General features: G+C 38.1%; 3 protein-coding genes across 13 annotated transcripts; 2 read left to right on the top strand and 1 right to left on the bottom strand.

The window, feature by feature from the left end:
* The first annotated feature begins 8,069 nt into the window (after positions 1-8,069).
* Positions 8,070-11,366, top strand: LOC105833060 (protein FAM114A2). Of its 5 annotated transcripts, none has more exons than XM_036294659.1 (5): positions 8,070-8,179; positions 8,390-9,536; positions 9,701-10,302; positions 10,369-10,683; positions 10,752-11,366. In XM_036294659.1, the coding sequence occupies exons 2-5, from the start codon at positions 8,411-8,413 to the stop codon at positions 10,824-10,826; spliced, it is 2,118 nt and encodes a 705-aa protein (XP_036150552.1). In that variant the 5' UTR covers positions 8,070-8,179; positions 8,390-8,410; the 3' UTR covers positions 10,827-11,366. The 5 variants fall into 5 exon arrangements, with proteins under 5 accessions (XP_036150552.1, XP_012529932.2, XP_012529931.2 ...); XM_012674478.3 differs by having other exon boundaries at positions 8,124-8,306; XM_028189370.2 differs by having other exon boundaries at positions 8,125-9,134; positions 9,219-9,536.
* On the bottom strand, positions 11,264-15,006 carry LOC105833062 (nuclear pore complex protein Nup58). Of its 5 annotated transcripts, none has more exons than XM_012674486.3 (8): positions 14,467-15,004; positions 13,945-14,291; positions 13,646-13,853; positions 13,181-13,554; positions 12,877-13,101; positions 12,735-12,809; positions 12,588-12,611; positions 11,595-11,731 (listed from the first exon to the last, which is right to left on the bottom strand). In XM_012674486.3, the coding sequence occupies exons 1-7, from the start codon at positions 14,526-14,528 to the stop codon at positions 12,595-12,597; spliced, it is 1,308 nt and encodes a 435-aa protein (XP_012529940.2). In that variant the 5' UTR covers positions 14,529-15,004; the 3' UTR covers positions 11,595-11,731; positions 12,588-12,594. The 5 variants fall into 5 exon arrangements, with proteins under 5 accessions (XP_012529937.2, XP_012529938.2, XP_012529940.2 ...); XM_012674485.3 differs by lacking the exon at positions 12,588-12,611 and adding an exon at positions 12,388-12,421 and having other exon boundaries at positions 11,596-11,731; positions 14,467-15,006; XM_012674483.3 differs by lacking the exon at positions 12,588-12,611 and having other exon boundaries at positions 11,264-11,731; positions 14,467-15,003.
* Positions 15,007-15,137: 131 nt separating this feature from the next.
* On the top strand, positions 15,138-24,778 carry LOC105833057 (mitogen-activated protein kinase kinase kinase kinase 5). 3 transcript variants are annotated; one of them, XM_012674470.3, is made up of 20 exons: positions 15,138-15,479; positions 15,559-15,616; positions 16,135-16,290; positions 16,467-16,699; positions 16,787-17,050; positions 17,151-17,346; positions 17,435-17,538; positions 17,720-17,787; positions 19,465-19,503; positions 20,666-20,719; positions 21,363-21,430; positions 21,526-21,672; positions 21,862-22,037; positions 22,285-22,489; positions 22,575-22,758; positions 22,942-23,219; positions 23,376-23,459; positions 23,546-23,638; positions 23,739-23,865; positions 24,189-24,778. In XM_012674470.3, the coding sequence occupies exons 1-20, from the start codon at positions 15,366-15,368 to the stop codon at positions 24,286-24,288; spliced, it is 2,748 nt and encodes a 915-aa protein (XP_012529924.2). In that variant the 5' UTR covers positions 15,138-15,365; the 3' UTR covers positions 24,289-24,778. The 3 variants fall into 3 exon arrangements, with proteins under 3 accessions (XP_012529924.2, XP_012529925.2, XP_012529927.2); XM_012674471.3 differs by lacking the exon at positions 19,465-19,503 and having other exon boundaries at positions 15,366-15,479; XM_012674473.3 differs by lacking the exons at positions 19,465-19,503; positions 20,666-20,719 and having other exon boundaries at positions 15,366-15,479.
* Positions 24,779-25,000: the final 222 nt, after the last annotated feature.

Here is a 25,000-nt window from a genome sequence, read left to right on the forward strand (position 1 = left end):
CGGCTTTGGGGAAATCACTTTGAAGTTTTTATCTTTAGGGAACCTTCACAACTGCACTGTTCTCCGAAGCGCATACGCGATTTTTCTTACAACACGTCGAATAGTCACCGGTAATTATTTGTTGTTACCAGACTCGTTAGAAAAATACGTCGGCAGTTACACGTCGTTTTAATTTCGATAGAGAAATGAAATGAATAAATTAAATGAGGGTAACGGAATATACACGCGCGTTTCCCCAACAAAGCGCCAGGCGATGTCCGTAAGAGCGCGCGGCGCGCTCTTGAACGAGGCGAAAATTATGTTCTGCTCGACTTACGGAAAGTTAAACCGCGCGATCAGGAGGCGCCGATCGATCGTCCCGATCTCGCGAGTCGATCTTGCGGCAGCAAGAGCAGCGGCAGCCGTTTCGATTTCCGCGCGATCGCGAGACGAGAGAGGCGGTTAACCAACCAACCAACGAACGCCGAGCCTGCCTGCCTGCTTGCCTGCCTGCCTGATCGCCAGATTTCTCGCGTTTTTCAGCGAGGCGAGAGAGCGCGCGCCGCGGCCCTGGCGGATGGAATGCGGGCGCGGCGAGTCCCGGCGCGCGCGTTGCGCGCGGTGTGTATGGCCTGGCATGGCATGGCATGGCATGGCATGCTATGGCATGGTATGGATATATACGCGCGCGGATACGACGCCCCGCGAACTTAAGCGGCGCTCACACGGGCGGACGGCGGCGAGTCGCGAACTTTTCCTGGATGTAAAACGTATATGTACGTTTATCATCTCGAGATCGCTTTAGCAATCTCTCCTCGGGTCAAATCGAACTTCAGGAAAAAAAAAACTCAATCGCGTGAGAGTCGCGTGTGGGAACTGCATTCGCGCGGCGACGAGGAGACGCGTCTTGGGCAAACGAGCCTTAGATAAAATCAATCGTTTAGATAAAATATTTCTTCGGTCACGTACGCTCGAGGGCGTACGGGTAATAAAATCGCTGGCTGTTACGCTGGCCTAATATCGACGGTGGAATTCGTAAGCCCTAACCGTTATATCCGTTTTCATTTGTCGCGTCAAGGAGAAGAACAAAACAAGCGCGGAGTAAGAAAGGTGAAGAGTAAACGAAATGCAAGCACGGTGAGAAAGGTCTTGCAATTTGCAAACTCTTAACGCGCAGCTCAGAGTTTTCGCGAGGCGCGTTCGCGCCGTTTAAACGCCGCGGAATCGCGCACGCACATAGATTTTCGTACGCAACGGGATCGCGAGGCTCGCGACGAATGTAGAATTATCATCGCACATAGACCGCGATAGAATTATACGCGCGGTGGATCGAGAATCTATCCTCGATGACGCGCGTAATGTGTAAGTTACGCGAGGAAGCAAAAGCCTCTCTCTAAAGTACGATCAGCGAAGAAATCAGTTAAGTCAGTGAAAATACAATGAATTTCTTCGTGACAGACTTATAACTCAACCGGTGAAATAAATACTCTGGTCTTTCAGCGACAGTACACCGATATAGAAGTACATTGATATAGAATCAAAATCACTAAAAGATACACGGAGAAAATTTTATAGTAAAATTTATTATGTATGATAGTGGCCATAAGAAAAAATAAATAAATAAATAGTGTAAATGCAATCGTAATTTGATGAAAAACATAGTAAAAATTCTCCTTCTTGGTCCGCGTCCACTATTTACTATAGTAAGTTTTACTGTAAAATTCTCTCCGCGTAGTAAATACTCATTAATTATCACAGTTGTAAGTATACCACTGCAAATCATGGTAATATAATGATCATTTAGTCGAATTTCTTATTTCAAGACTGTCTTCAGTAATGTTTCAAGATACTAATACAGTTCTGTGAATGATTGATGGTATTTTAAGGTAATACTGAAGATGGTCTTAAATATAAGATTCCACTATGAATACCAGCCTTAGAGAGCGTCCTGGTGGAAAAGTGTCGCCTGGTATCGGTTAAAAGACTGATAACAGCGTATCTTTGTGGGCGGGACACCCTCCTTTTTAGTATGGCGATAGCTAATCCACAGTTAATTTAGTGCTACAGATTTTCCTGAGGACGCTCTGGGGATTACCGTTAAAATGATCATCAAACAATAACGTTATCGTCCGATGAAACGCCTTTTAGTTATCCTTCAAAAACGAAAAGCCTGCTTTAAAAATAAAGTGTCCCGGTGCGCGTCAAAATAGCTTCCGTCTATAACGAACGCAACGTAATAAATGACATTTTCTCAGGTGTTAATGACATTTTTATGCGCGTAGCAGCGCAATGTAAATTAAAAAATTATGATCGCATACATTTTTATATACCTTTTGCGTACATTTGCGTACTAGGATGTTATCTTTTTTTCCACTTTTTGTAAACTTCGAAGATCCTCCAATGCATCGAGAATCTTCCGACTTTTCGCACGATCGATCGTAAAGATCATGAGAACAATATTTCGTTTATATTGCTTGTATGTACAACGATATATTGCTTGCACAAAAAAATAAAGAAATTTTATCGTAACATATATTTGAAGATTAAACGCGAGTTTCAGACTAGAAGATTCTGCTGAATTAGCTATCAATTTCTCTCGCGATGGGCATACGTGCCTATATGCAACTATGCAGCCTCGATACTTGAATGCGATACGTGAACGTGTACGTGTATGCACGCGCGTATGCATACTTTATCAGCTTCAGCGGCGTTCACACGAGGCCGAGTTATTTATCTGTCAGCGCGTCAGCGACGCAGGCGAGAATCGCCACGAAAAAAACATTATATTCGCGATATCGTCTTGAAAAGAGAAAAAAAAAAATTGGCCGAGTGAGAGCTCGCGCTCGCTCGCTCGCGGAAAGTATGCGAAAAGGCGCGTTCACACGGAGCGACGATTCGCGCGCGCGGTCCCGAGGCACGCGAGCTATGCCGCGCAAATATATATATGTACAGGATGTCTTGGAAGTCGCGCAGACTTTCTCTGCACGACGTGCAGACGGTTAGAGGCCACAGATTGGCAGCCGTGATATATACACTGCTCCTCCTCCGCGTCCACGCGTCAACAACGCCTTTTTCCTCGCGCCGCGAGCGAATCGCGCGAGTCAGATTACCATGAATTAAAATCTTTAGCGAAATCTTTGAGACGGACAGCAGCCAATTCACGCGGGTGAATTTCACACTCTTTCTTCGGGCGCGAAATTGTTATTCAGAACGTTTTATCGAACGCGTAGACGCGGAACATCGAATGGTAACGGCCTGTCGAGGAAAAAAATCACTCCCATAGCCTGTCGATGGAATCTACGGAGAAAGCGCGCGCGACTCGCGCGATACACCCCGTATACGCGCGGCATTCCCGCCGAATCGCGCGCTGAATCGCGTATCCTCGCGAGATCGCGGTCTCGTGCGCGCGCGGCGCGGCGCGGCGCGAGAGGGAGGAGAGAGGAGGGGAGAGGTTGGGGAGGCATCGTCGTGACGCTCGAGCTCACACATACACTCGCGCGCTGCCGACGTGCACGCGATTCCTCTCTTTCTCTCTCTTTCTCGCGCGCGCGCGCGCGCGCTTCCAAGCATCAACGAGTGAGAGAGGAGCAGAGGAGCAGGGACCGGCGGGGAAGGGAGAGAAACGTTCTCCGGAGCTCGCGCGTCAACGTCAGGGACCTACCGGCGACCTGCGACCGGTCGACTCGAGGAAATCTCGTCGATCTCGTCCGTTTATTTCGCATCACTCTTCGCGAGAGCCTCCTCCTGTTATTACGTACCTATCTCGTGGATCGATCCACGTAGTCTTCCGCGTGTTGTGATCGATGAAGTACACCTTTCCGTCAAAGTCCTGGGCGACGTCCCACCCTTCCGGAAGCGGTATCTCCCCATTCCGTCTCCTTGGCATATTTCACTGCGCTCTAAATCCATCCAAAATCTCTCTCTCTATCGTCGTGCGGTCGACGGGCGCATATCTGTGCGCGCTTTTCGGGCCGCATATACGGACGCACGCTCGCGCGGACCAACGACGGCCGCGACACGAAGGAACGGGAGAGAACGAGACAGGTAGAGACCTGCAGTAGAGGGACGGACAGACGGACGGACGGAGGAGGAGGAGGAAAGGGGAGAGGAGGCACGAGAGGACGGGCGACCCGGCCGTAGAAGGGCAGGTGGACGGGGAAAGGGGAGAGGGGGATCGAGCGAGAGGGCGAGCGACGGCTTCGGTGCCGGGGCGACGAGGACGGCGATAAAACGTATTGTACACACACGCGCGGACACAGAAGGAACAGCGAGACCAGGAGCGTACACTCGCATATGTGTATGCAGCGTACTCTTTCTCTCTTTCTCTCTCTCTCTCTTTCTCTCTTTCCCTTCCCTGTTCTCGCTCTTTCTCTTTCCCTCTTTTCCTTTCCGTCTTTCTCTCTGGCTCGCGCGCACTACTCCGCCATCATGAATACCTCATTATCATGAGCGGAGTGACGTCAGAGTCCCCGCCTTCAGATTCCTCTCGAGCGGAATTCCACCGTTAACACGGCCAGCCGTCGAGGAGCAGCCCGAGGCGGCGAGCGACGGCGACGGCGATGGTGTCGTGGGGCTGTTGCGCTCGCACGGCGGGTGCATCGATCAGGCGCACTTCGCGTATCATCACAACCATTACCACCAATCACCTTCTTCCTTATTTATTTATTTGTTTATCTCTTCTCTCTCTCTCTCTTTCTCTTTCTCCTTCTTTTTATTTCGTGTTCGACACTCGCGCACGCGAACCTCTTCTTTCTCACGCCGCCCCCTCGGATTCCGGATACTTGCGATTGCGCGACACGATCTTCCCGCTCTTTTCCCTTCGGAGCACCACGAAGAAGAACAAACAGAGCAAAACACCTCCTCGGCACTCGTATTTATTCTTCGCGCGCGTTCACACGGGCAATGACGACGACACGCCACGTTCGCCACGCGATTCGTCGCGGCGCTTCTCACCCCTCCGGATGGTAGCGGAGCATCCACCACCTCCCTCCTGTCCCTTCCCTCGGAGTGTCACCTTCAAGGTCTGCCTGCCTGCCTGCCGTTCTCGCAGACACACCGAGCCACGCGCTCTTCTCCGAGTCACGAAACCGCTTGACAACACTAACGCACGCACCGGTGTAACAAATAATAATTGCGATCGTCCGACAACCTGACGCGAAGTTTCCACGTGACACTCACACATACACACACACGCGCGCACACACACACTCCTCGTCCTCTTCCTGGTGCGTGCACGTCGCGAACGCTACAGCGACGACGTCGTGTCTCCCGCGACTGCGGCAGCGACGGGGACGACGACGACGACGACGACGACGACGATGACGATGACGACGGTGGTGGCGGAGGCGGAACGGCGAACCGCGACCCGTTTCCAACGACGCGCGCTATCGCCGGCTCCGTGCGGCGGTAGTAGTGGTGGTGGTGGTGGTGGAGCACGTTTCACCGTGTTCCCTTTTCCTCGTTGCATTAGCCGCGGCGGCAGCTAATGCTAATGCCGCGCAGCGGATCTCGGTGTTTTTCGCACGCAGGAATGTGGGAACTCGACGACTCGGCGAGCTGCCCCTCGCTGTCGGCGCGCACGAGAGAGGACCGTCTTTTTCTCTATCTCTTTCTCTTTCGCTCTCTTACCTCGTTTTCTTTCTCTCTCTCTCTGTCTTTCTCTCCTTTTATTCTTCTCTTGTCACGTCGCACCACTGCGTCCACGTTTGACTCCGCACTCGCGATCGACGACAACGGCACCGCCGACTGTCCGTCCGCTGCTCCGACGACGATCTCCCGTCCGACGACCAGGCCGGTGTGCGAGAGAGAGAAAGAGGAACGAGTGAAACTCTCTTACCTCTCGGCACCGCGTTCACGAGTAACACAGTCCGGGAATAACTCCTCGTTCCCCTGCGCACGCTGTACACCAGGTTTTTCCACGTCGTTCCTTACACGACGGACGATTTTCTCGTTTCTCGACGATACCACACCACCTCCTCGCGTCACAGCTACGAGCATGCCAAGTGTTTGAGACATGCCACTGGACGTTCATGCCGTGCGCGCCGCCTGGCAATACCTCTCTCTCTCTCTCTCTCTCTCTCCTCTCTCTCTTTCTCCTTCTCGCTCCTCTCTTTCTCTCTCTTTCTCGCGCTCGTGCTCTATCTCTTCCCGCGGCCCCCTTCCACTACCCCCTTTCAACTGTATTCACCGCAAAAGACATAGCTATCTCCCACCACCGTAGCCGCGGCATGTCGTCCATCCTCGTCGCTCGTTCGATCGTCCCTTCCACCCGCACTTCCCCCCCACTTACCCTGACCGACCGAGATCCTCGTCTCGCCCGTCGTGCCGTCTCCCTCCCGCCGCCGCCGCCGCCGGTAAGCCGCCTTTCGTGCGCCTCCGTGACCGCCGTGCGCGCACGAGAGGCAGCGGGAATAAACGAGCGTGTTTGCCCTTTCGGTCGCCTCGCATATTTGCCGCTACGCCGTAAAAACGGCGCCACCGTACGACCCCGTGGGTCGCGCAGGTGCATCCTGAGGATCGTTTCGAGCCGGCTTACACATACAACGTGCACACAGCGCGAAACTGCTGATGTATTAGTTAACGCGAAACGAAAAAAAAAAAGAAATGGATATCTCGAAATGCAGACTTTCGTTCCTGTCTCTAAACCCAAACAGCTTATCCAGAGTTATTTCCTTCGATTGCCACGCGCGTTCTGGCACTTTTCGAAGGAACACGGCGAGGAAGCTTTGCCATTCGAACGTTACTCCGAGTTAAATACCGCTTGTGCACAACGGATGACCAATGTCGTTGTTGTAAAGCGTTTATTCAAATCGTTAGATCGAATTTCCGCTTAGCCTAAGCCTTCACGGGCGCGAATATGTAACAATAAGATGGAGAAAGTGAGGGAGAAAAATAAAAACTTTTTTGTCAACCTACTAACAAGGATCGCAAAACTCTTTCCCTGCTAAAAAAATGCGAGTTGTATATTTTTGAACAATGTATGATCGTTCGTTACACCTTTTACACCTCGCTTCTTTCCTTTTTCTCACTCCTTCGAAGCCGCAATGCTCCTTTCGTTCGACTTTCGAGAGTACAGCGTGTGTGTGCAAAGAGCGCAAGAGAGAAGAGCAGCTGCATCCGCCGTTTCTACGTAACTCCGGCCGCGATTTAATTGTGACTTTATTTCGGTGCGCCTCTATGATCATAAAATAATAGATATTGAACTACAATGTCTATGAAACCCGTAGGTAATGTTGATGATTTCGTGGTTCTCTTCCATGCTGTAATCTGAACACGATTTTATATTTATACGAGTAAAATATAAATTACATTCATTATACAATATGCTAAATATTATGAACATATAATTAATCCATGGATCACAGAAGAAAGATGCAGATTTGAGAAATAATTTTTAGAATAAATTTTAGGAATCGTAAAAATGATTCTATTTCTTAATTATTTTTAATATACTTTTATTTTATATATTTATTAACAATTAATCTTATAACTTTTATTGGTTACTTTTTTGTATTGAGTGCTATGCAATTTGTATATAATAATTTACACCACTTGTATTATTTGACAAAGTTTGTAAACATAACGTAAAAATTAAATATTATGTAAGTAATCCACTTGAAATTTACAATTCTGACTCCTAATTTAGCGCGAAAGAGAACCACAAAATCATAGGCATTACCTATGAATTATCTACTACTTTTCTTGGTTACCTAATTTTTATGGCCACAAAGATATAATCCAAAATAAAATCGCAATTAAATTACGATCGTGGTCGCTCTCAATTAGCACTCATGCATCCTGCGCACAATTAAAGAGTATCAGATATTAGGACTAGAAATTAGAATTTTAGAATCAGCTGTTTCCTCAATAAACATTAAAGATAAATTAAATTACATTGTTATTTTGTACGACACATTTATGTCTTATTTGCATATTTATTGTGTACGTGTTACACGTTTAATGTTCATTTAAAACTTCAATTCATTCAATTCCTCCAAAGTACGCAGGACCTCAGATTTTTCTCCTTGTCTCCGGATACTCTGGACTCCGGATCCGGACTCCGGATTTCGAGTGGAGTCTGTCTCGCATGCGCAATCGCGTTCTTGCGTTCTTCGCACCGCGAACGCCACGAAGACGGAATGCGAATTTTAATGTGTCTGCCCGATGACTTCGTCGTCCACGTGACCGTCATCAACGTTCGGCACGTATATAAACACACGCATACGCACGTACATGCGTATCGATGCGTGTGCATGCACGGGTGTGGGGGAACATATGTTGATGCGAGCTCGGGCCCTCGTCGCTGAAAAAATCTGACTCGTGGCACGGTACTTGGACGCGTATCTCTCGCGCCAAGAGATCTGCCTTTATTGCGGACAGGTGTGCATAGGATTGCTCTCGTTTTTTCCAGGGTCGAAGATTGAACGAAGGGATGGCGACGTCCGAGAGCGACGCTGACTTCGAGAGTGCCGACGAGGAGCTGGGTCGCGGTGCTCCCGTTAAGAGACCTACCCGGGTGACGACCTACCGCACGACGATAGACTCCGAATCGGACGACGACACCGAGTACGTCCAACGCGCGCCTTGCGGCAACACGAATTGGCAGGGGAGATCCGAGACTTTCCGGATAATGCCAGATGCGTCGACGGGTCGAGTGACCTCGGTCGACGATAGGGATGATAAGGCAGATAGTGATGTCAAAGTTGAAGATGTTATATGTCCCACCAAGTCGGTTAGTCCTCTAGTGGAAAAGACTTCTAACACGCAAGAGACTGTATCCCGTACTGTGGAGCCAGAAAAGTCAACGCATTCGACATCGGTGACACCAACAAAGAGCAAAGATGCTGAATCTGTGGTAGAGGCTAGCAAGATTGTTGCGTCAGATGCCATGTCTAAGGTAGACGTTACAAAAACCAAGGAGTTGGGAAAGAAGGAAACTCAAGCGAAGCAACGACAAGGTACTCGTCATATGGGCGCAAAAAAGCTAGGAACTAAACTTACTACAAAGGATAACATTGATGAATCTTGCGTCACTAGTGTAGCTATGGAACAGGAAGATGAGTGTTCGGTCAAGTGTTCAAACGAGAAACCCTTAGTGTCGGCGAGCAAGGACAAAGGATGTAGACCCGAAGAAAAATCAAAAACTCAAGTAGCAGGTAATCAATTTAAACTATCGAGTGATCTTCTGTCAGAAATGGACATGCCAGAAGAATTGAAGTCGAATAAAAAATTTAAAGAAGTTTTTCAGCCTGAAGGTTGGGAGGGACTTGGGGATGACGTCGAGTTGCCTGACGAATTGACGGAAGAGAAATTACAGCCTATGTTACAGAGGCTCTCCTTGACGAACAAAGAGGAGAGTAAAGACGAAAGTTCTGTGGGAAGCTGGGGCAGTTGGGGAAACTGGGGTGTAACTTCGTTAATCAATACAGCTACTGCGAGCGTATCTACTCTAACTAATCATGTATCTCAAGGACTTACACTTTTGGAAGGTACAATAGGAGCACAAGATCTCACAGAATCAGAAGAGATAAAGCAGGATGCAGTCACTCCAATTGATGGTACAATATTTAGTATAAATTCTAGCATTATAATTTTTTATACATATATTTCAACAGTGTATAGTTTTTTTGTAGCATTTATAGTTTTTCCCTTTTGCACTGGCTGTATCAATCGCATGAAAATAAACAGTTAATGTGTATAAGTGTAATTTAATTTTCAACAGATGTACAACCAGAGAGCCAGGAGCAAGAAAGTCGATCATATAGTTCGTTCGGATTCGGAAATCTAATGTCAGGAGTGTCTTCGATTACAAAATTGGTTGAATCTACTAGTAGCAAAGTTATGACAGGTGGTTTAGATACATTGGAGGCTATCGGAAAGAAAACGATGGAGGTGTTGCAAGAGGGTGATCCTGGATTGAAAAAGAAAAGAGCCTTCTTCATGAATGAGACTCAGAAACCAAACTTGTCACAAATTCTCAGAGAAGCGAAAGAAAAAGCCGAAACCGAAGAGAAAACGATTGAGGAACGCGAATTGGCGAGGAAAGTGCATTTTGAGAGCCTGTTTGACGATTATCAGGGACTCGTCCACTTAGAAGCGCTAGAAATGTTATCAAAACAGAGCAATATGAAAATTCAACAACATTTAATTGAGCTGGAGGCAAATGACTTGACTTCCGTCCAAGAAACATTGGAAGAGATCAAAGAACTTTGTGATTTAGGTGATGAAGATGACGAAGATAAAGATAATAAAGATTTGAAGAACAGATTAGAGAATGCTTGCCATGAGCTTGGTGTCGACATTACTTACGAAAAACTATATAATGTAATAAAACATCTGCAGTAGCAAAATTACTTTGTTGTCACGATAAAAACAATTATGTATTTTTAGGTTTGGACAGAAACGGAAAGTTATCTTGCGTCCTCAACGCACACGAATCAAGAAATCTTTCAGAACGCCATATCAACACTGGCACAATTTACAGCATTCTCTGTAGAAAGATTTCATAAAACGGCAGAATTGCTGTTAATCAAGGAACGCCGCAGTACAGTGAACGAAGCAGACGCCTTGGTGGAACTTACCAATATTCTATCCGATCAAATTAGCTTATTGGCCAATTCATTTTGCGATACATTACATCAGTTTGCCGAGACTGTGGAAAAATCAGATAACATCAATGCAAATATAACAACAATTTTCTTAGAAGTAAGTACTATGTTGAATAATTCAACGTAATAATGATTACAATATTAAAAATTTCATTTTCCACACAGGCTACTAACGCAAATTCGTATATTCAAGATGCCTTCAGACTCTTAATTCCTATTCTGCAAGTTGGTGCAATCTAATGAATATAATGAATTATAAAGTATATTAAATAAGATATCTCTTTTTATATTTAATTATATGGTTTCGATTAAATATAATTTTTTAATATAATTTTCAATGTAGGAATAGAACATAATATTACTATTTCCCTGTTTTATAAATACTTTCTATTTTGTCATTCAAAATAGTATATTCGAAAAAGAGATTAATTTAATTATATTTTTAATAATGTGTTTACTAAATATATCAGACTATTTAATGTATTCTGAAAGTTTTTTGCTGTTGTTAGTTTTTACAGTATTTCATGTTTATAAATACACGAAATAATTACAGATACATGTAATAATGTTATCTACATGTACACATATATGTTGGGATCTATTTTTTGGGCAAGTTTAGTAGAAAATTGTTTTAATATTTTTTTGCGTCAATGATGCACATAATATTACAAAATAACTAAACTTTAACTGTTTAATAATATAAAAGTATGATTAATGTAAAATATGTCTGTAACATAAGGTACAAATTTTAATAAAGATTACACTATGTATATATCGACACACATGTAGAATGAGATATCACAATAATTAATAATGAGCAATACAAAAATACTTTTGAAATGCTTGTCTTAACGTCGTTATTAATGTTAACAATTTGGTAGAAAAGACTTTACAACGTGTGTGTTGAAAATTACAATTTCCATATACCACAAAAAATGGCCCGAGATGAGCGTGTGATTAGTGCTTTCCTCGTTTGTTACCAACGGGAGGCTTTTGAAGTTGAAAGTTTGAACTGGTTCCGTTTACTGGTAATGGTGCGGTCAAATTAATAGGCGTGTTAAAATTTAAACTTGCTGTTGGTGGTTTCGTGGTCGAGCCCATAGCAATGTTAGTAGCTGATGGTATTGGTGTTGAACTTTCCCAAACTGTAACAATATATTAACATTGTTACTTTTAATTCACTTGAAAGTGATATTTAGAAATGGAATATAGCTAAAGTCACGGAGCGTCTTTTTTACTATTAAAAATAACAGCGTTTATTTTTTTAGAGATAATTGTATTTTGAAACAGCCAATTTTATCAGGTTAATACTTTTATTGTTAAATATATAATTAATGTTTTGACATTGACATTCTTGTTATACCTATCATATAAAAGCATAAATTTATCATAACTTTTTTAAAACACTTTGAATTTTCATTCTAAAATTGGTCGAAAAGTTTCAAGTATATATTTTAACATCTCTACATACATCTTGCAAAATTTTGACTCCGTGACAAACTTAATAATATTTCCTGATTAGTTAATGTTTGCAAGCATTACTGCATAATACTGGCAAAGCCGAAAGCAGTTAAAGCACATTTATAGAAGGCACTATCATCTGTTAAGAAAGCAAGATCTTGAAATTGAATCTTTCCATAGCATCCCAATGCAAAGTATATAAAAAATTAATAATATTGATGTAATTTTATCTATATAAATTAGTCACTTTGTAAAGATTTATATACAGGCAAAAAAGCGCGTTACCCTCTTCCTGTTTTCGCGACAATAACAAAAAGAAACTGAAATAAAAATTGAATACCTCAATAATTAAATTACAGCCCCTATTTTTTTTCCTGAAAGGCAAAATCAAAGTCAAAATCATATAGGTAAAAATGAAAGTTGATGGTATTTTTTATCAAACGTATGTAACAAGAAAAAAAGAAGAAAAAGATAGGCTAATTGTAATCACACGTTAATTCTATTTAGTAATAAACGACGTTATATGTTAGTAAGTTCTACCTCATAACTAGATCCAGGCAAGACCTGAAGGTAGGAAATCTTTAAGGGATGGTTAAAATTATCTTTTTTACTTAAAAGGAATCTTTTACTTAGCATGAAGGATATATAATTAAATTACAAAATAGTCAACAGGCAAGGCCTATTTACCTAAAGGATTTCGTGTTTCGTAACCCGCTGGCCGGTTCGGGTTTAATGTTGTCGAGGACAAAAAGTTTTTATTTCCTGTAAGCATTAATCTTGTTTTTCAAGATTTACAATGTGAGTTATTCTGAAATGTGTGTAAAATTACCTGGTCCGAAAGGAGTGGGACCACTTGTGATCCTGCTGATGCTGCTTCGATTAGATTTATTATTCTCCTTGATATTATCGAAAACATTGGTGTTATCCTTCAATACATATTTTCTAAAATTGAGATACTGTTCCTTCTGTTGCTGTACTTTAGCGTGTACACTCTGTAATCGGCCAGCGACTGCGACTAAAGACTCGTGAAGTTTACTCATGGTTGCTGTCAATTCTAATAACAAAACAATATACTATTAGCAATATTCTCAATTGATCCGAATTAATATATTTAATAAAAAAATTGAGTGTACCTTGTGGCGTTAATGTTCTTGGTGCCATCATAGTTTGTATGTGTTTCTCAGTTGTCTCAATTTGTGATCTAAATAACATCAAATCTTGTTCGAAGCTTTCAGCTAATTCCATAAAGAATTGCAAGGGTGTATTATTTTCGTATTGCAACCCTGGCGGTGTATCATGTGTTCTTTGAGCTATCTCAGCGCTTTGCAATGCCTTCGCAGTATCTTGCTTCAGCTTGTCAGCCGAAGAACGATCCCGTTGCACTGAGCCAGATAAAGTGGACAACATTTCCATAAGAGATGCTGTATCTTCTGCGCATCGATTCAACGGTCTCGCCGACCCTCTTGCAATATCTGACGATAGGCCTTTTTGTATTTTTACAAACTCCCTATAAACCACAAATATCTGATATATGACTGTCAAATTAATTTCTATATGAGCCAATTATTTTCAACATAATTTATTTAATTCATAATTACTTGAATTTGTCTATAGTTTGCATGAGCTCGTTTGGCAATAAATTCTCCTTAGCTGCTGTTGAACTACTACTTCCTTGAGAAAGTCCCTTATTACTGACAGAAACATCTAAACCACCTAGTCCTTTACTAGTACTAGTTGTAGTAGTAAGAGCTGTTGTTGGCTTAGCACCCAATAAAGTGGTACCAGTTCCAGATCCAAACAAAGAAGCTGTACAATATAAATAATTTTCTTTGTGCAATAGTCAACTACCATAATAATAAAACTCATGTTGAAATAGCAGAACATAAAATGTACATACTGTTAGTAGTGGCTGTACCAAAAGTTAAATTTCCTGTTGCTGTTGTGTTAGACGTGGCACCAAATGTGAGAGTATTTGTCGTAGTTGGTGCACCAAAACTGAGACCCGTAAATACAGGCGCAGATGTGGTAGGAGTGGAAAATAAACTGGGAGCAGTGGTTGTAGTAGCTGTATTGGATCCCAGAAGCAGATTTCCGCTACATTGTGCTAGTGTGGAGGTTGGTGGGGTACCAAATCCAAAGTTAAGACCTATAGACGTTGTCGGAGTGGACAGAGTTCCAAACGTTAACGTACTGGACGTTGTGGTCGGAGTACCGAACGACGTATTACCGAAACCTGTCGCCGGCCTTAACAAGAGCAATAATTTATAATTAAACATTAAGTCCTCGCTTCCGTGGGAAATAATTTGATAAATTTCATAAAAAAGTGTAAATAAAAAAGAAGATATATGCCTGAAGTTCATTATCATTTAAAGCTATAATAATTTTTACTGCTGTTTGAAGGTTAATATATTATATTTACTTTTGAAATCCGAAACCCGTACTGGCAGAAGTGACCGTTGGAGTCCCGAATGTAAACGCCATTTCTTTGCACGGCGTCTAAATGTATCACACAAAAAAACTCTATTTACAATATTAAAATAAATAATATAATCACGCGAACTCCTCATATGTCAAAATGCGCTTATGGAGGATTCACAATCCGTTTTGCAAAGTAGAAGAGCTACCTAGGAAGACCTCTGAAGCAGAAAAGCAGAGTGCATTGTTCGCTACCAGCACGAATTCTGATTGGCTTTTCTGCTTTTTTGTCAAAGTGTGTGAATTCTCCCTAATAGCGTTTTCCGGAAGCGATTAACCTGGATTAATCCAGGCCGATCGAAAATGCTAATAAGGTTCCTCTCTGATAATAGGAACTTTCCAGCAACAGACACAAATCGACACAGCAGTAGTTCTGCCTTTGTCTCTAACTGAATATCAAACAAGAACAGAAATATCGCTGATTGTGAGTATAAACTCATTTCAGTCTCACTTGTGAGAATGCAAAAGTAACGTGCATTCAACTGAGTTATGACGTCACAAGTGAGAATTATCTGAGTTTTCGTGAAAATGGAAAGCAGCAATAGATTCAAGTCAACGGTATGAAATGTTTATATGTATGTATGAACGAAGTTTAACGAATGTGCTCAGCGCGCGTGCGCCTACAAGCAATTCAGCTGTTGCGGACAATGGCGGTGTCTCGACGGACGGTGTGACATCTCGACAGGCTAGATGTTTCCGCTGCGCTGCCCGGACGCGGCTGCACGTAAACACGCATCGGTTCGCGGACGCTGAAGAGACGGATCCACGGCGCGCAGCTCCGGGTGTCTCGCTCTTTTCTCCCTTCTCTCTCTTACGCTCTTTCGCTTTTTCTCACCGCATACGATGGCTACGGTGAATGCAAACGCGCTGTCCAGTGATATAAGCCGTAGGAATCCCCAGGACGAGTATGAGCTCATCCAGAGGATAGGCAGCGGGACCTACGGTGATGTCTACAAGGTCGATATTAACCCTCGCGACTTGATTCTCTCATCTACGATCATGGCGAGACATCACTTATCGTGTTTTCTTTCCGCAGGCTAAACGGCTCTCCATGAATGATCTTGCGGCTATTAAGGTTATCAAACTGGAACCAGGTGAGTGTGACATCACCAATGTCCGTATTCATAAGCAGACTTTATATTCAAGGCCTCCTTAAGTTTATCTTCAGATCATTTATGGATCATTTTATTAGCTAAAAACATCCGAAGATAAATTTAAGGAGGCCTTTATTATAAGGAATGACTATGCGCATAAATATTCAGTGTCACTTGGTCATGTCACAATTGCTTTCTTTATTCTTTGATTTCTTGTTTTGTACAAAACATTCCTTAAGTATTGTTGCAATTTTTCACACATGTCGTGTGAAGCGACACGAATACAGACAAACATTTAAGTTATCTATCTGTGTGTACTTTGCCCTCACAATGAAAGTGCTGCGCTGTTAAAAATTTTACTGTTAAAAAGATGCTTTCTACTTAATGCTTGCTACATTCATATGTATTATTTATCTTTGTTTAATATTGTTCAATAAATAACAAGAATGAATTTAAGAACATAACTAGTGTTAAGTAGTTCAAAGTGAAATAATTTCCAATATATGTGTGTCTTTCAGGTGATGACTTTGCAATCATTCAACAGGAGATTCTAATGATGAAGGACTGCAGGCATCCAAATATTATTGCATATTATGGCAGTTATTTAAGGAGAGACAAGCTATGGATATGTATGGAGTATTGCGGAGGTGGATCGTTGCAGGATATATATCATAGTATGTAAAATACTTTATTAATGTTTGAAAAGAAGAATGCAGATTTATAAATATTAGGATTAATATTTATTATATACGTAATATATAATGTATATGTAATTATATACAGTATCTAGTCTTAAATTTTTTTAATTTAAATCTGGAACAGTTGTAATGTCGAATTTTGACCTTTTCAGTAACTGGACCATTAACAGAAATACAAATAGCATATATGTGTCGGGAGACCCTCACTGGTTTAGCTTACTTACATAGCATGGGCAAAATGCATCGTGATATTAAGGGTGCCAATATACTCTTGACTGAGGCAGGTGATGTAAAATTAGCAGACTTTGGTGTATCGGCGCAGATCACTGCGACGATTAACAAGAGAAAGAGTTTTATTGGTACACCTTATTGGATGGCTCCTGAGGTATGTTCATGTTTTATGTCAATACACTTAATCAATGAGATTTTACAATTACATTGAGGACTAAGTTGATATTTTTGCAATGTATAGGTAGCAGCTGTGGAGAGAAAAGGTGGTTATAATCAATTGTGTGATATCTGGGCATGTGGAATAACTGCAATTGAATTAGCGGAGTTGCAACCGCCAATGTTTGACCTACATCCAATGCGCGCTCTGTTTCTCATGTCGAAGTCTGGTTTCAAGCCACCGACATTGAAGGATCGCGACAAATGGAGTCCAACGTTCCATAACTTCGTTAAAATTGCCCTCACAAAAAATCCAAAGAAAAGGCCAACCGCAGAAAAGTTGCTTCAGGTTATTTTTGTTTTATTATTGGTAGATACGATTACACAAAAGAGATCTATAATAAAATTGCATTAATGTTATAGTCTATAAAAAGTATTTCGATTTGTAGCACGCGTTTTTCCAAGGAGAGATGAGTAAGAGACTGGCTTTAGAATTATTGCAAAAAGTATCAAATCCCAGCCATATGTTTACGGATCTGGAGGCCGACGAAGACGGGGCAGTACCAAATGTTCCACAAAGAATAGCATCGCGACACACCGCAAGACCTAGGCCTAAAAGTCCCATATCGCAACTGGATAGTGACGGTAAGATTAATAATAATTGAGTAATAATTACAAATAATGGATGTCTTACATATTATAAAATATAATTGCAATTATGATTTGTCTATAGATCAAATCAACATTGATGGAGGAACATTACATAGAGAATCCATAACGCCATCTGTAGATAGCAATCCAGCATGGGATATTATGGATATTATGAATAATGTTAAGGTAAGTTTATTGCGGACGCTTATATTATTTATGGAACTTTTTATAAAAGGAATTGGAATTATTATTGTAAGCATATTATTATTGTATTTTTTAAAATATATTGAATATAGTAATTAATGAAAGTATGATTTATAGTTACATTATGGTAACAAACGCTTGATTTACATATACGTATATACAGGGCGTGCACAATTGTGACGTGCATCAAGACTGTGGAATGGGATCTGCGTTTGAAGACGTCCAGGAAAAGTAAGTTGTTTCATAACTTTATTTAATCAATTTTTATTGCACACATTGTGTGTGGAAAACACTCAAATATCATTTATTTCTTTCATTAATAGTTGTGTTGTTTTGTTCGCAATTGTAAATACATATTACTACGCATATTCAGAATAAAATCCCAGAAATTGTTATAAAAAAGATTTTACAAACTTACATAATGTGTATTTGTAATGCTATGCTTGCAATATATATTATCTTGTCTTCTGTACATACACATTAATGAAAGAGATATAAAATGAGTTACTAGTAACAATGCAATTATTATAAACACTAAACTGCTAAACAAGACAGCAATATAGTATTTTGTTATAAAAATCACAAACATCTTATTCTTAGTTGATAGTAACTAATAAGTACATTGCATATCGCATGTGTGCTTATGCTTGTATTATATCATACTAGTATCAAAGAAAGAAAAAATATGTACATTTATTACTTTTACACATGAAACAGCAACACATCTAAATTATCTCAGCAAATTAATGGAAACTTTTTATAGAGCGAAATGATAGGAAAATATTATGAAATCTTTTAGTATGAATTATATAGATTTGTTTTTTGCAATATTGTCTTCCGTGCGCGTGTATTATTAAGTTTTTTTTCTATTCTCCTGAATTGAAACTTTATTTTAGTCAAAAAATTATGATAATATATTTTTCAAAGTTATTTATTTTTGTATTAGTACACTTGGCACGAACCTTAAGACAAGTAAAATATCGAAACGTCGTAGCAAAACTGGCACAGAGATATTTCGTATGTCTTTAAGGTAATACAAACGTTGGTTTGAGGTGAAAAGTTTATTTTTGACATAACAAAAATATGTTTTTACATACCAAAATAAATTATGTTTTGATCTTAATTATGTAAAATGCTTGGAAAGTCTTGATTGTTTTGTCCATGAATGATAAAAAATTCAATATTATAACAGAACAGAATTATAATTCTCTCTGTAATAACATAAAAACATTTTTTGAAAGTATATAATAAATTAAGTAAAATTATATATTATATAAATTGTATAAATTATATAAACACATTGTTTGGACAGTTAGCAATATTAGACATTTAACCAAGCTTTTAAAAAGTATATACAATTACTTTTTTATGTAACAAAAAGATTGTACATATAACTTTTGACAACATAAATTTAATAATATATTGCATATATATACAAAATTACAGTATTTTTTGCATGTTAGGTAATAATTGTGATTGCATGTATGATACTGCATGCCTGATAGCAAAGTTGTTATGTATTTTATTAAAGAATGGTTACTTCGAAATATACATCAACATGGTTTATCTACTAAAATTATTTTAGAGTACAATTGAATAAAAAAAATTAACTATACATTTGTAATTATATTGTTTTTACAAACACTTAAAAAAATTTTCAATAAGACTTCCTTAATTGTTATTTAATATAAAAATTGAATTATTTAATTTGGAAATTGAGATTCTTTCCATATTCTCGATATACTTTAACATAGTATTCTAGTTTATATCCTGCCTCTTTTACTCCTTGCTCCCGTAGCACACCTGCTCTATACCCTAAATTTTGTTTTCCATTTCCATTATCTTCTATATTCTTTAAATTTTTAATTTTTCTGATCAGTTTGTAATTTTAATAATTTCTCCCAACAGGAGTCTATTGCAGTACATTGATGAGGAGTTGTTGCTAAGGTATTGGCAGGTAACCCTTTTCCCTTGCACCTTGCACCTTGCACTTATTTCCTAATTCTATGCGTAATTTTTTTTGTAATTTTTGCATTACTCGGACGATTAATTTGTCGTTTACTTGCTTACATTTCTTTGATATCTTGTTTCTTTTATTGCAAGTATTAACATGATTTAACATGCATTTTTCTTCAACCTTATTAGTTTTTATTTGACTCCTTTAAAATTACATGTATAATTGCTGAATGATCCCTACGTCGCATTTAAGTTGAGTTGAGAATATACTTTCTAAATGATGTATTTGAAAAAATTAATTTAATTATTTATACTTAAGGAGGATTACACTTAATATATATTATATATATACATATTATTGTTTAATATAAATTTTAATTAAACACTGAAATTTAATAAAATAAATGATATAAATTACTTAATAAAACAATAAAACTGAAACTATTACAAAGAAAGCACAAGAATATCACAAAAATATCACGAATTTGATCAACATCCACAGTGTGATTTATAGGAAAAGCATTATTAACATGTGCACAATTTTAGATAGATATAGAACGAAGTATGTTTTCTCTTATTATGCATTTGATGTTACTTGTTGCATGTTAGTTTTTTTAACTTGTGAACATACTAAGCTATTTTTATGTCAGCCAGACTGGTGAAGGAAATATCTATATATATATGTATATATATGTATATATACTTATATGTAATACAAGATATTTGTTAATTAAATTTTTTATATATAGTCCCTTTCAAGTCTAGTTGTTAATATATTTATAATTACTTAGACACTGAACATTTAAATTTATAGTTTTCGAAAATTGATTTTAATTACGATTGCTGTAGATATATTCTTAATATACAATAGTTAAAATATGTTAAGATTATATTTCATATAGGAAAATGCGCCGATGTCTATTTATTTATTTCACAATATTTTATGTAAAAATCTGACATATTTGGAAAGCAGAAACAGTATATTCATTATTTTAAAGTATTAATTTTTTTTATATATTATATTTATATGAATTATATTAAATACATTGTTTATGAAATTCCATAAAAAGACATGTAATTACACATGAAGTAATATACCACAAAACTAGTTTATAATTTTATAGTATATGACCATAATTTCACATGTGTGCAGGGGGAATGCAATGTCGATGGTTGGTGGGCATTGCGACCAGCTATATTCCCTGCAGTAAGTAAATAGTAATAAATAATTACAGTAAACACTTTATTTCCGATTTTTTAATTAATATATTATTGTAGAAATGTGATTTATTTTATTCTGGATAACTAATTGAAACATTATAATCTAGAAACAGGATCATACCGTATTATGCAATTATTACTTTATTAATATTAATATTAATGTTTATAAAATATTTTTAAAAAATTTCATTAAATGGTACAGAGATACAAAAGAAAAGACAGATTCTATTATGTGAGGAATATTAATGGCTGATGTATCTGTTTCTGCGTATAATTTATTAAACTAGCAATATTAAATTTATTTATCACCAGAATAGGCCTTATATGTACGTTTGATCTTATTAACATCTCAATAACGAACGTGCCTTGTGTACTAAAATTTGCTAGCAATACGCAACTTTATATTTCTAACTTTCTATCACATCTTATTCGATTTTTTATTTAAAAAGCTATTATATATCCCAAAAATAATATACAGTCCGAATGTTTATTGTATGATTTATGATAGAAAAATTATTAACATATTTTATTCATTTTCTGTGTATTACTTATTCTTGATTAACAATATTTTTTTCGTAATTATAAAAAAAAACTATTGCACGTTAACATATGCTTAAATTTTTTTTTAGAGCTACTCTTCCATTGGGGGAATCTTCGAATGATTGCGAAGTCCATTGTCCCTATTATAATGTGTCTGGTAAGTAAATTTATGAAAATTATCACATATATTTGTCTACAAATTGTCCTCTTTAAATTTACATGCATGTAATTAAAGAGTGGATTCGTATGTAGGATCTCAAGCGAGTCCCAGACGTCACAGCTCCGTGGACGAATTGTATGGTCTCGTCAATAATTCTCAGTCTTTAACTGCTGTGAATGGGCAACGCCAACGATCATTATCGGATAGCGGCCCTAGGGACGAGCCCGCACAGTCGAACGGTATTATATCATGAGCTTAAATAATGTGAATATTCACACGACAATATTGTCGTTCGTATATATTTACATTTATAAATACGTATTAATTAATTAATTGGTAACCGTTTATCGAAATCTTAAAAGATCACTAATATCTTTGTTATATTTAGTTGTTATTTAATTTAATATTTCATGCACAATCTTTTTCAGGTGACAACGAGGCATCGGCTGAACGAGATAGGGAAAATATGAGTCCAGACTTACTGTCAGACACGCCGCCTGTTCCTCCAAGGAGAAGGGATCGAAAGAGACATACACCACCAAGACCCATAAGTAATGGATTGCCTCCTACACCAAAAGTACATATGGGAGCATGTTTTTCAAAGGTCAGTTTATAAAAAATTTTATCTTCTCGCTAAAAGTTATAGATTATAAATTATTTTTTTATCGTGTACATATAAATAATCTTTTTATGTAATCTGATTATATCATAGATCATTCTTCAATTATATTATTTGTTACGTACTTTTACTTAATTTTAGAAAATACTATGTGTCGCGAACATTTTTTTACCTTGTCTTTTGTTATAGCTGTCAGTAAAATATTTATTATTTTTGTTACAAACATTGATAGGTATTTAACGGGTGTCCACTGAGAATACACTGTACCGCAAGTTGGATTCATCCAGATACAAGGGATCAGCATCTACTGATTGCAGCGGAAGAAGGAATTTATAATTTAAATTTGAATGAACTTCATGAAACTGCGATAGACCAGTTATATCCCAGACGTACTATCTGGATGTATGTTATCAAGGATGTTCTTATGTCTCTTTCCGGTAACCAAATTTTGATTTTTATTAATGCTGCTACATAATAGACTGACTTGTATTCTTTATTATGAACATTTATTGTATATTGTAGGAAAAACGCCTCAATTGTATAGGCACGATTTGCTAGCAATCCTAAGTAAACAGACTCATAGATTTTCGTTGCACATGAATAAAATACCAGAGAGATTAGTCCCTAGGAAGTTTGCCCTCACTACGAAAGTGCCAGACACAAAGGGATGTACAAAATGTTGTGTTGGGAGAAATCCATATAATGGGTGAGTGAAAAGAATATTTGTATATTTTTTTTGAAGAATATTTTTCAATGAAAGAAAATTGTAAAGAAATTGAAAAGTATATTAATGACTGTGTAAAAAATTAAATATTTAATATTTGGAATAATTAATCGGACTTCAAACTTATTCTATTACAAATGACAGTGTATGTATTTTCTAACATAGGTACAAGTATTTATGTGGTGCAATGCCAGCAGGAATATTCCTAATGCAATGGTATGATCCATTAAACAAATTTATGCTTTTGAAACATTTCGATTGCGTTCTACCATCGCCTCTAAATGTTTTTAAAATGGTTATTACGCCTGAGATGGAATATCCGATGGTATGTGTATCTGTAAAACAGCCATACCAGCAAAACAAATTAAAACTGGATTTAATTAATATGAATTCGGGAGCGAGTTGGTTCCACAGTGACGAATTGGAAGATATGGACGGCTCAGGTATTCTTATCATATAATGTCATATATGTTTGTCAATAATAATTTACTTATCTATAATTTTTATTTTTGTCTTTTAAAACATCTAAACGTTTGATCTTTGTAATTCAGATTTGTCATTTTGTCATTTTTTCTTCTATAATAAAAATATTGTTTTAGCAACTGTGATACCAAGACGAGAGAATTTAAACGTTATTAACGTTACACAATTTGAGAAAGATGCAATACTTGTTTGTTACGATAGTGAGTATGAATATTATTAATTTAATTACTATTAAATCTTATCATACAATAGTGTGTTATTAAATTAAACGTTTTTGTATTTATAGATGTGGTGAAGATGGTAACTTTACAGGGGAAACCTCGTGTTAGCAAGAAGCAGCTGTCAGAGCTGCAGTTTAATTTTCAAATCGAATCTATCAGTAAGCATAAAAAATTATGTTTTTTGTAATAAACACTGTAATCTTCAAAAGAAAATGTCACATAGAAAAAGAAAACAATTTATAATATTTATATTTTTAGTTTGTTTGCCTGATAGTGTACTGGCATTCCACAAACATGGTATGCAAGGTAGAAGTTTCAAAAATGGCGAAGTTACACAAGAGATTAGTGACCCAAGTAGAACTTATAGGGTACTTGGCTCAGATAAGTATGTATTTAATTGTAAACGACTGCATGTTCTCTCTAATGAAATTTTTTAAATTACTTTAAAAAGAATTAATATAAGATACGTTATTCCTTTGAAATTTGTCTTATTAAGAGTATCATCATCAAATTTATTTAATTAAAGGTAGTCTATAGAAAAAAATTAAAAAAAATATATATTTAATTAAATTTTTAATAATGACATATATTGACTTTTAATTTTGAAATATTATTTATCAATAATAATCTCAGAAATATGTTGTATATTAAGTTTTATAATTTACATTCTTTAATATAGAGAAAAAAAATTAACTATATTTTGTACAGGGTTGTGATGTTGGAGAGTCACCTAGTTCAAAGTGGCACACTGACTGAATCGGAAGGGGCGGATTTGTACATTCTCGCTGGACACGAAGCCAGTTATTAAATACTGATCCTAAATAGCGAGCACGTGACCACTTGCTGTATGGTTTCGCATGATTTGATTGAATTGCATGTAACATGGAACGGCTACAAGAACGGTGAGAGTAAAGTATACGGAGATGAAAATTTTATGATTAATTATTCCACCGCGAACATAAATGCGACTGACACAACCAGCGTGCAAACTTTGCGATAGTCGCTATCTCTCCGTGTAGCCGATATTGCATAGACTGGTAGTTATTTTCAATATTTTTTTTAACGAGTGTCGTAGGGCTAGACAGTACTTGCAATGGATACGAGTAAAGCCATTATAATGGGGAGAAAAAGTAAATTTAGCGAGAGGACAGATAATGTGCATACGAAATTATCCTTATGCCTGATCAAATGAAGCTAACAATAATCGCGCTGCAAATGATATTGAATAAAGGCGATTTACTAGTTTATTTAGCTATATGTTCTAAATTATGCAGTTATAAATTGTAGAGCTATGAAAAGAAAAATCTAAAACAAAATCTCGGAAATAACTATATTTGGGGAGCTGTAAAAATGATAAAAGTTGCATCAAATGGTTTAAAATAATCAACATATTACAGTTAATAATACAACAGTGTGATATTTTTCTTCAAATTCATCTTTCCATAATTTCTACGATATACATATAACCACTGAAAATAGAACGATCTATTTCTGAGATTTTGATTTTATCTTAAATATTT

This window comes from Monomorium pharaonis, unplaced genomic scaffold (assembly GCF_013373865.1).
Source record: "Monomorium pharaonis isolate MP-MQ-018 unplaced genomic scaffold, ASM1337386v2 scaffold_376, whole genome shotgun sequence".
Lineage (NCBI taxonomy): Eukaryota > Metazoa > Arthropoda > Insecta > Hymenoptera > Formicidae > Monomorium > Monomorium pharaonis.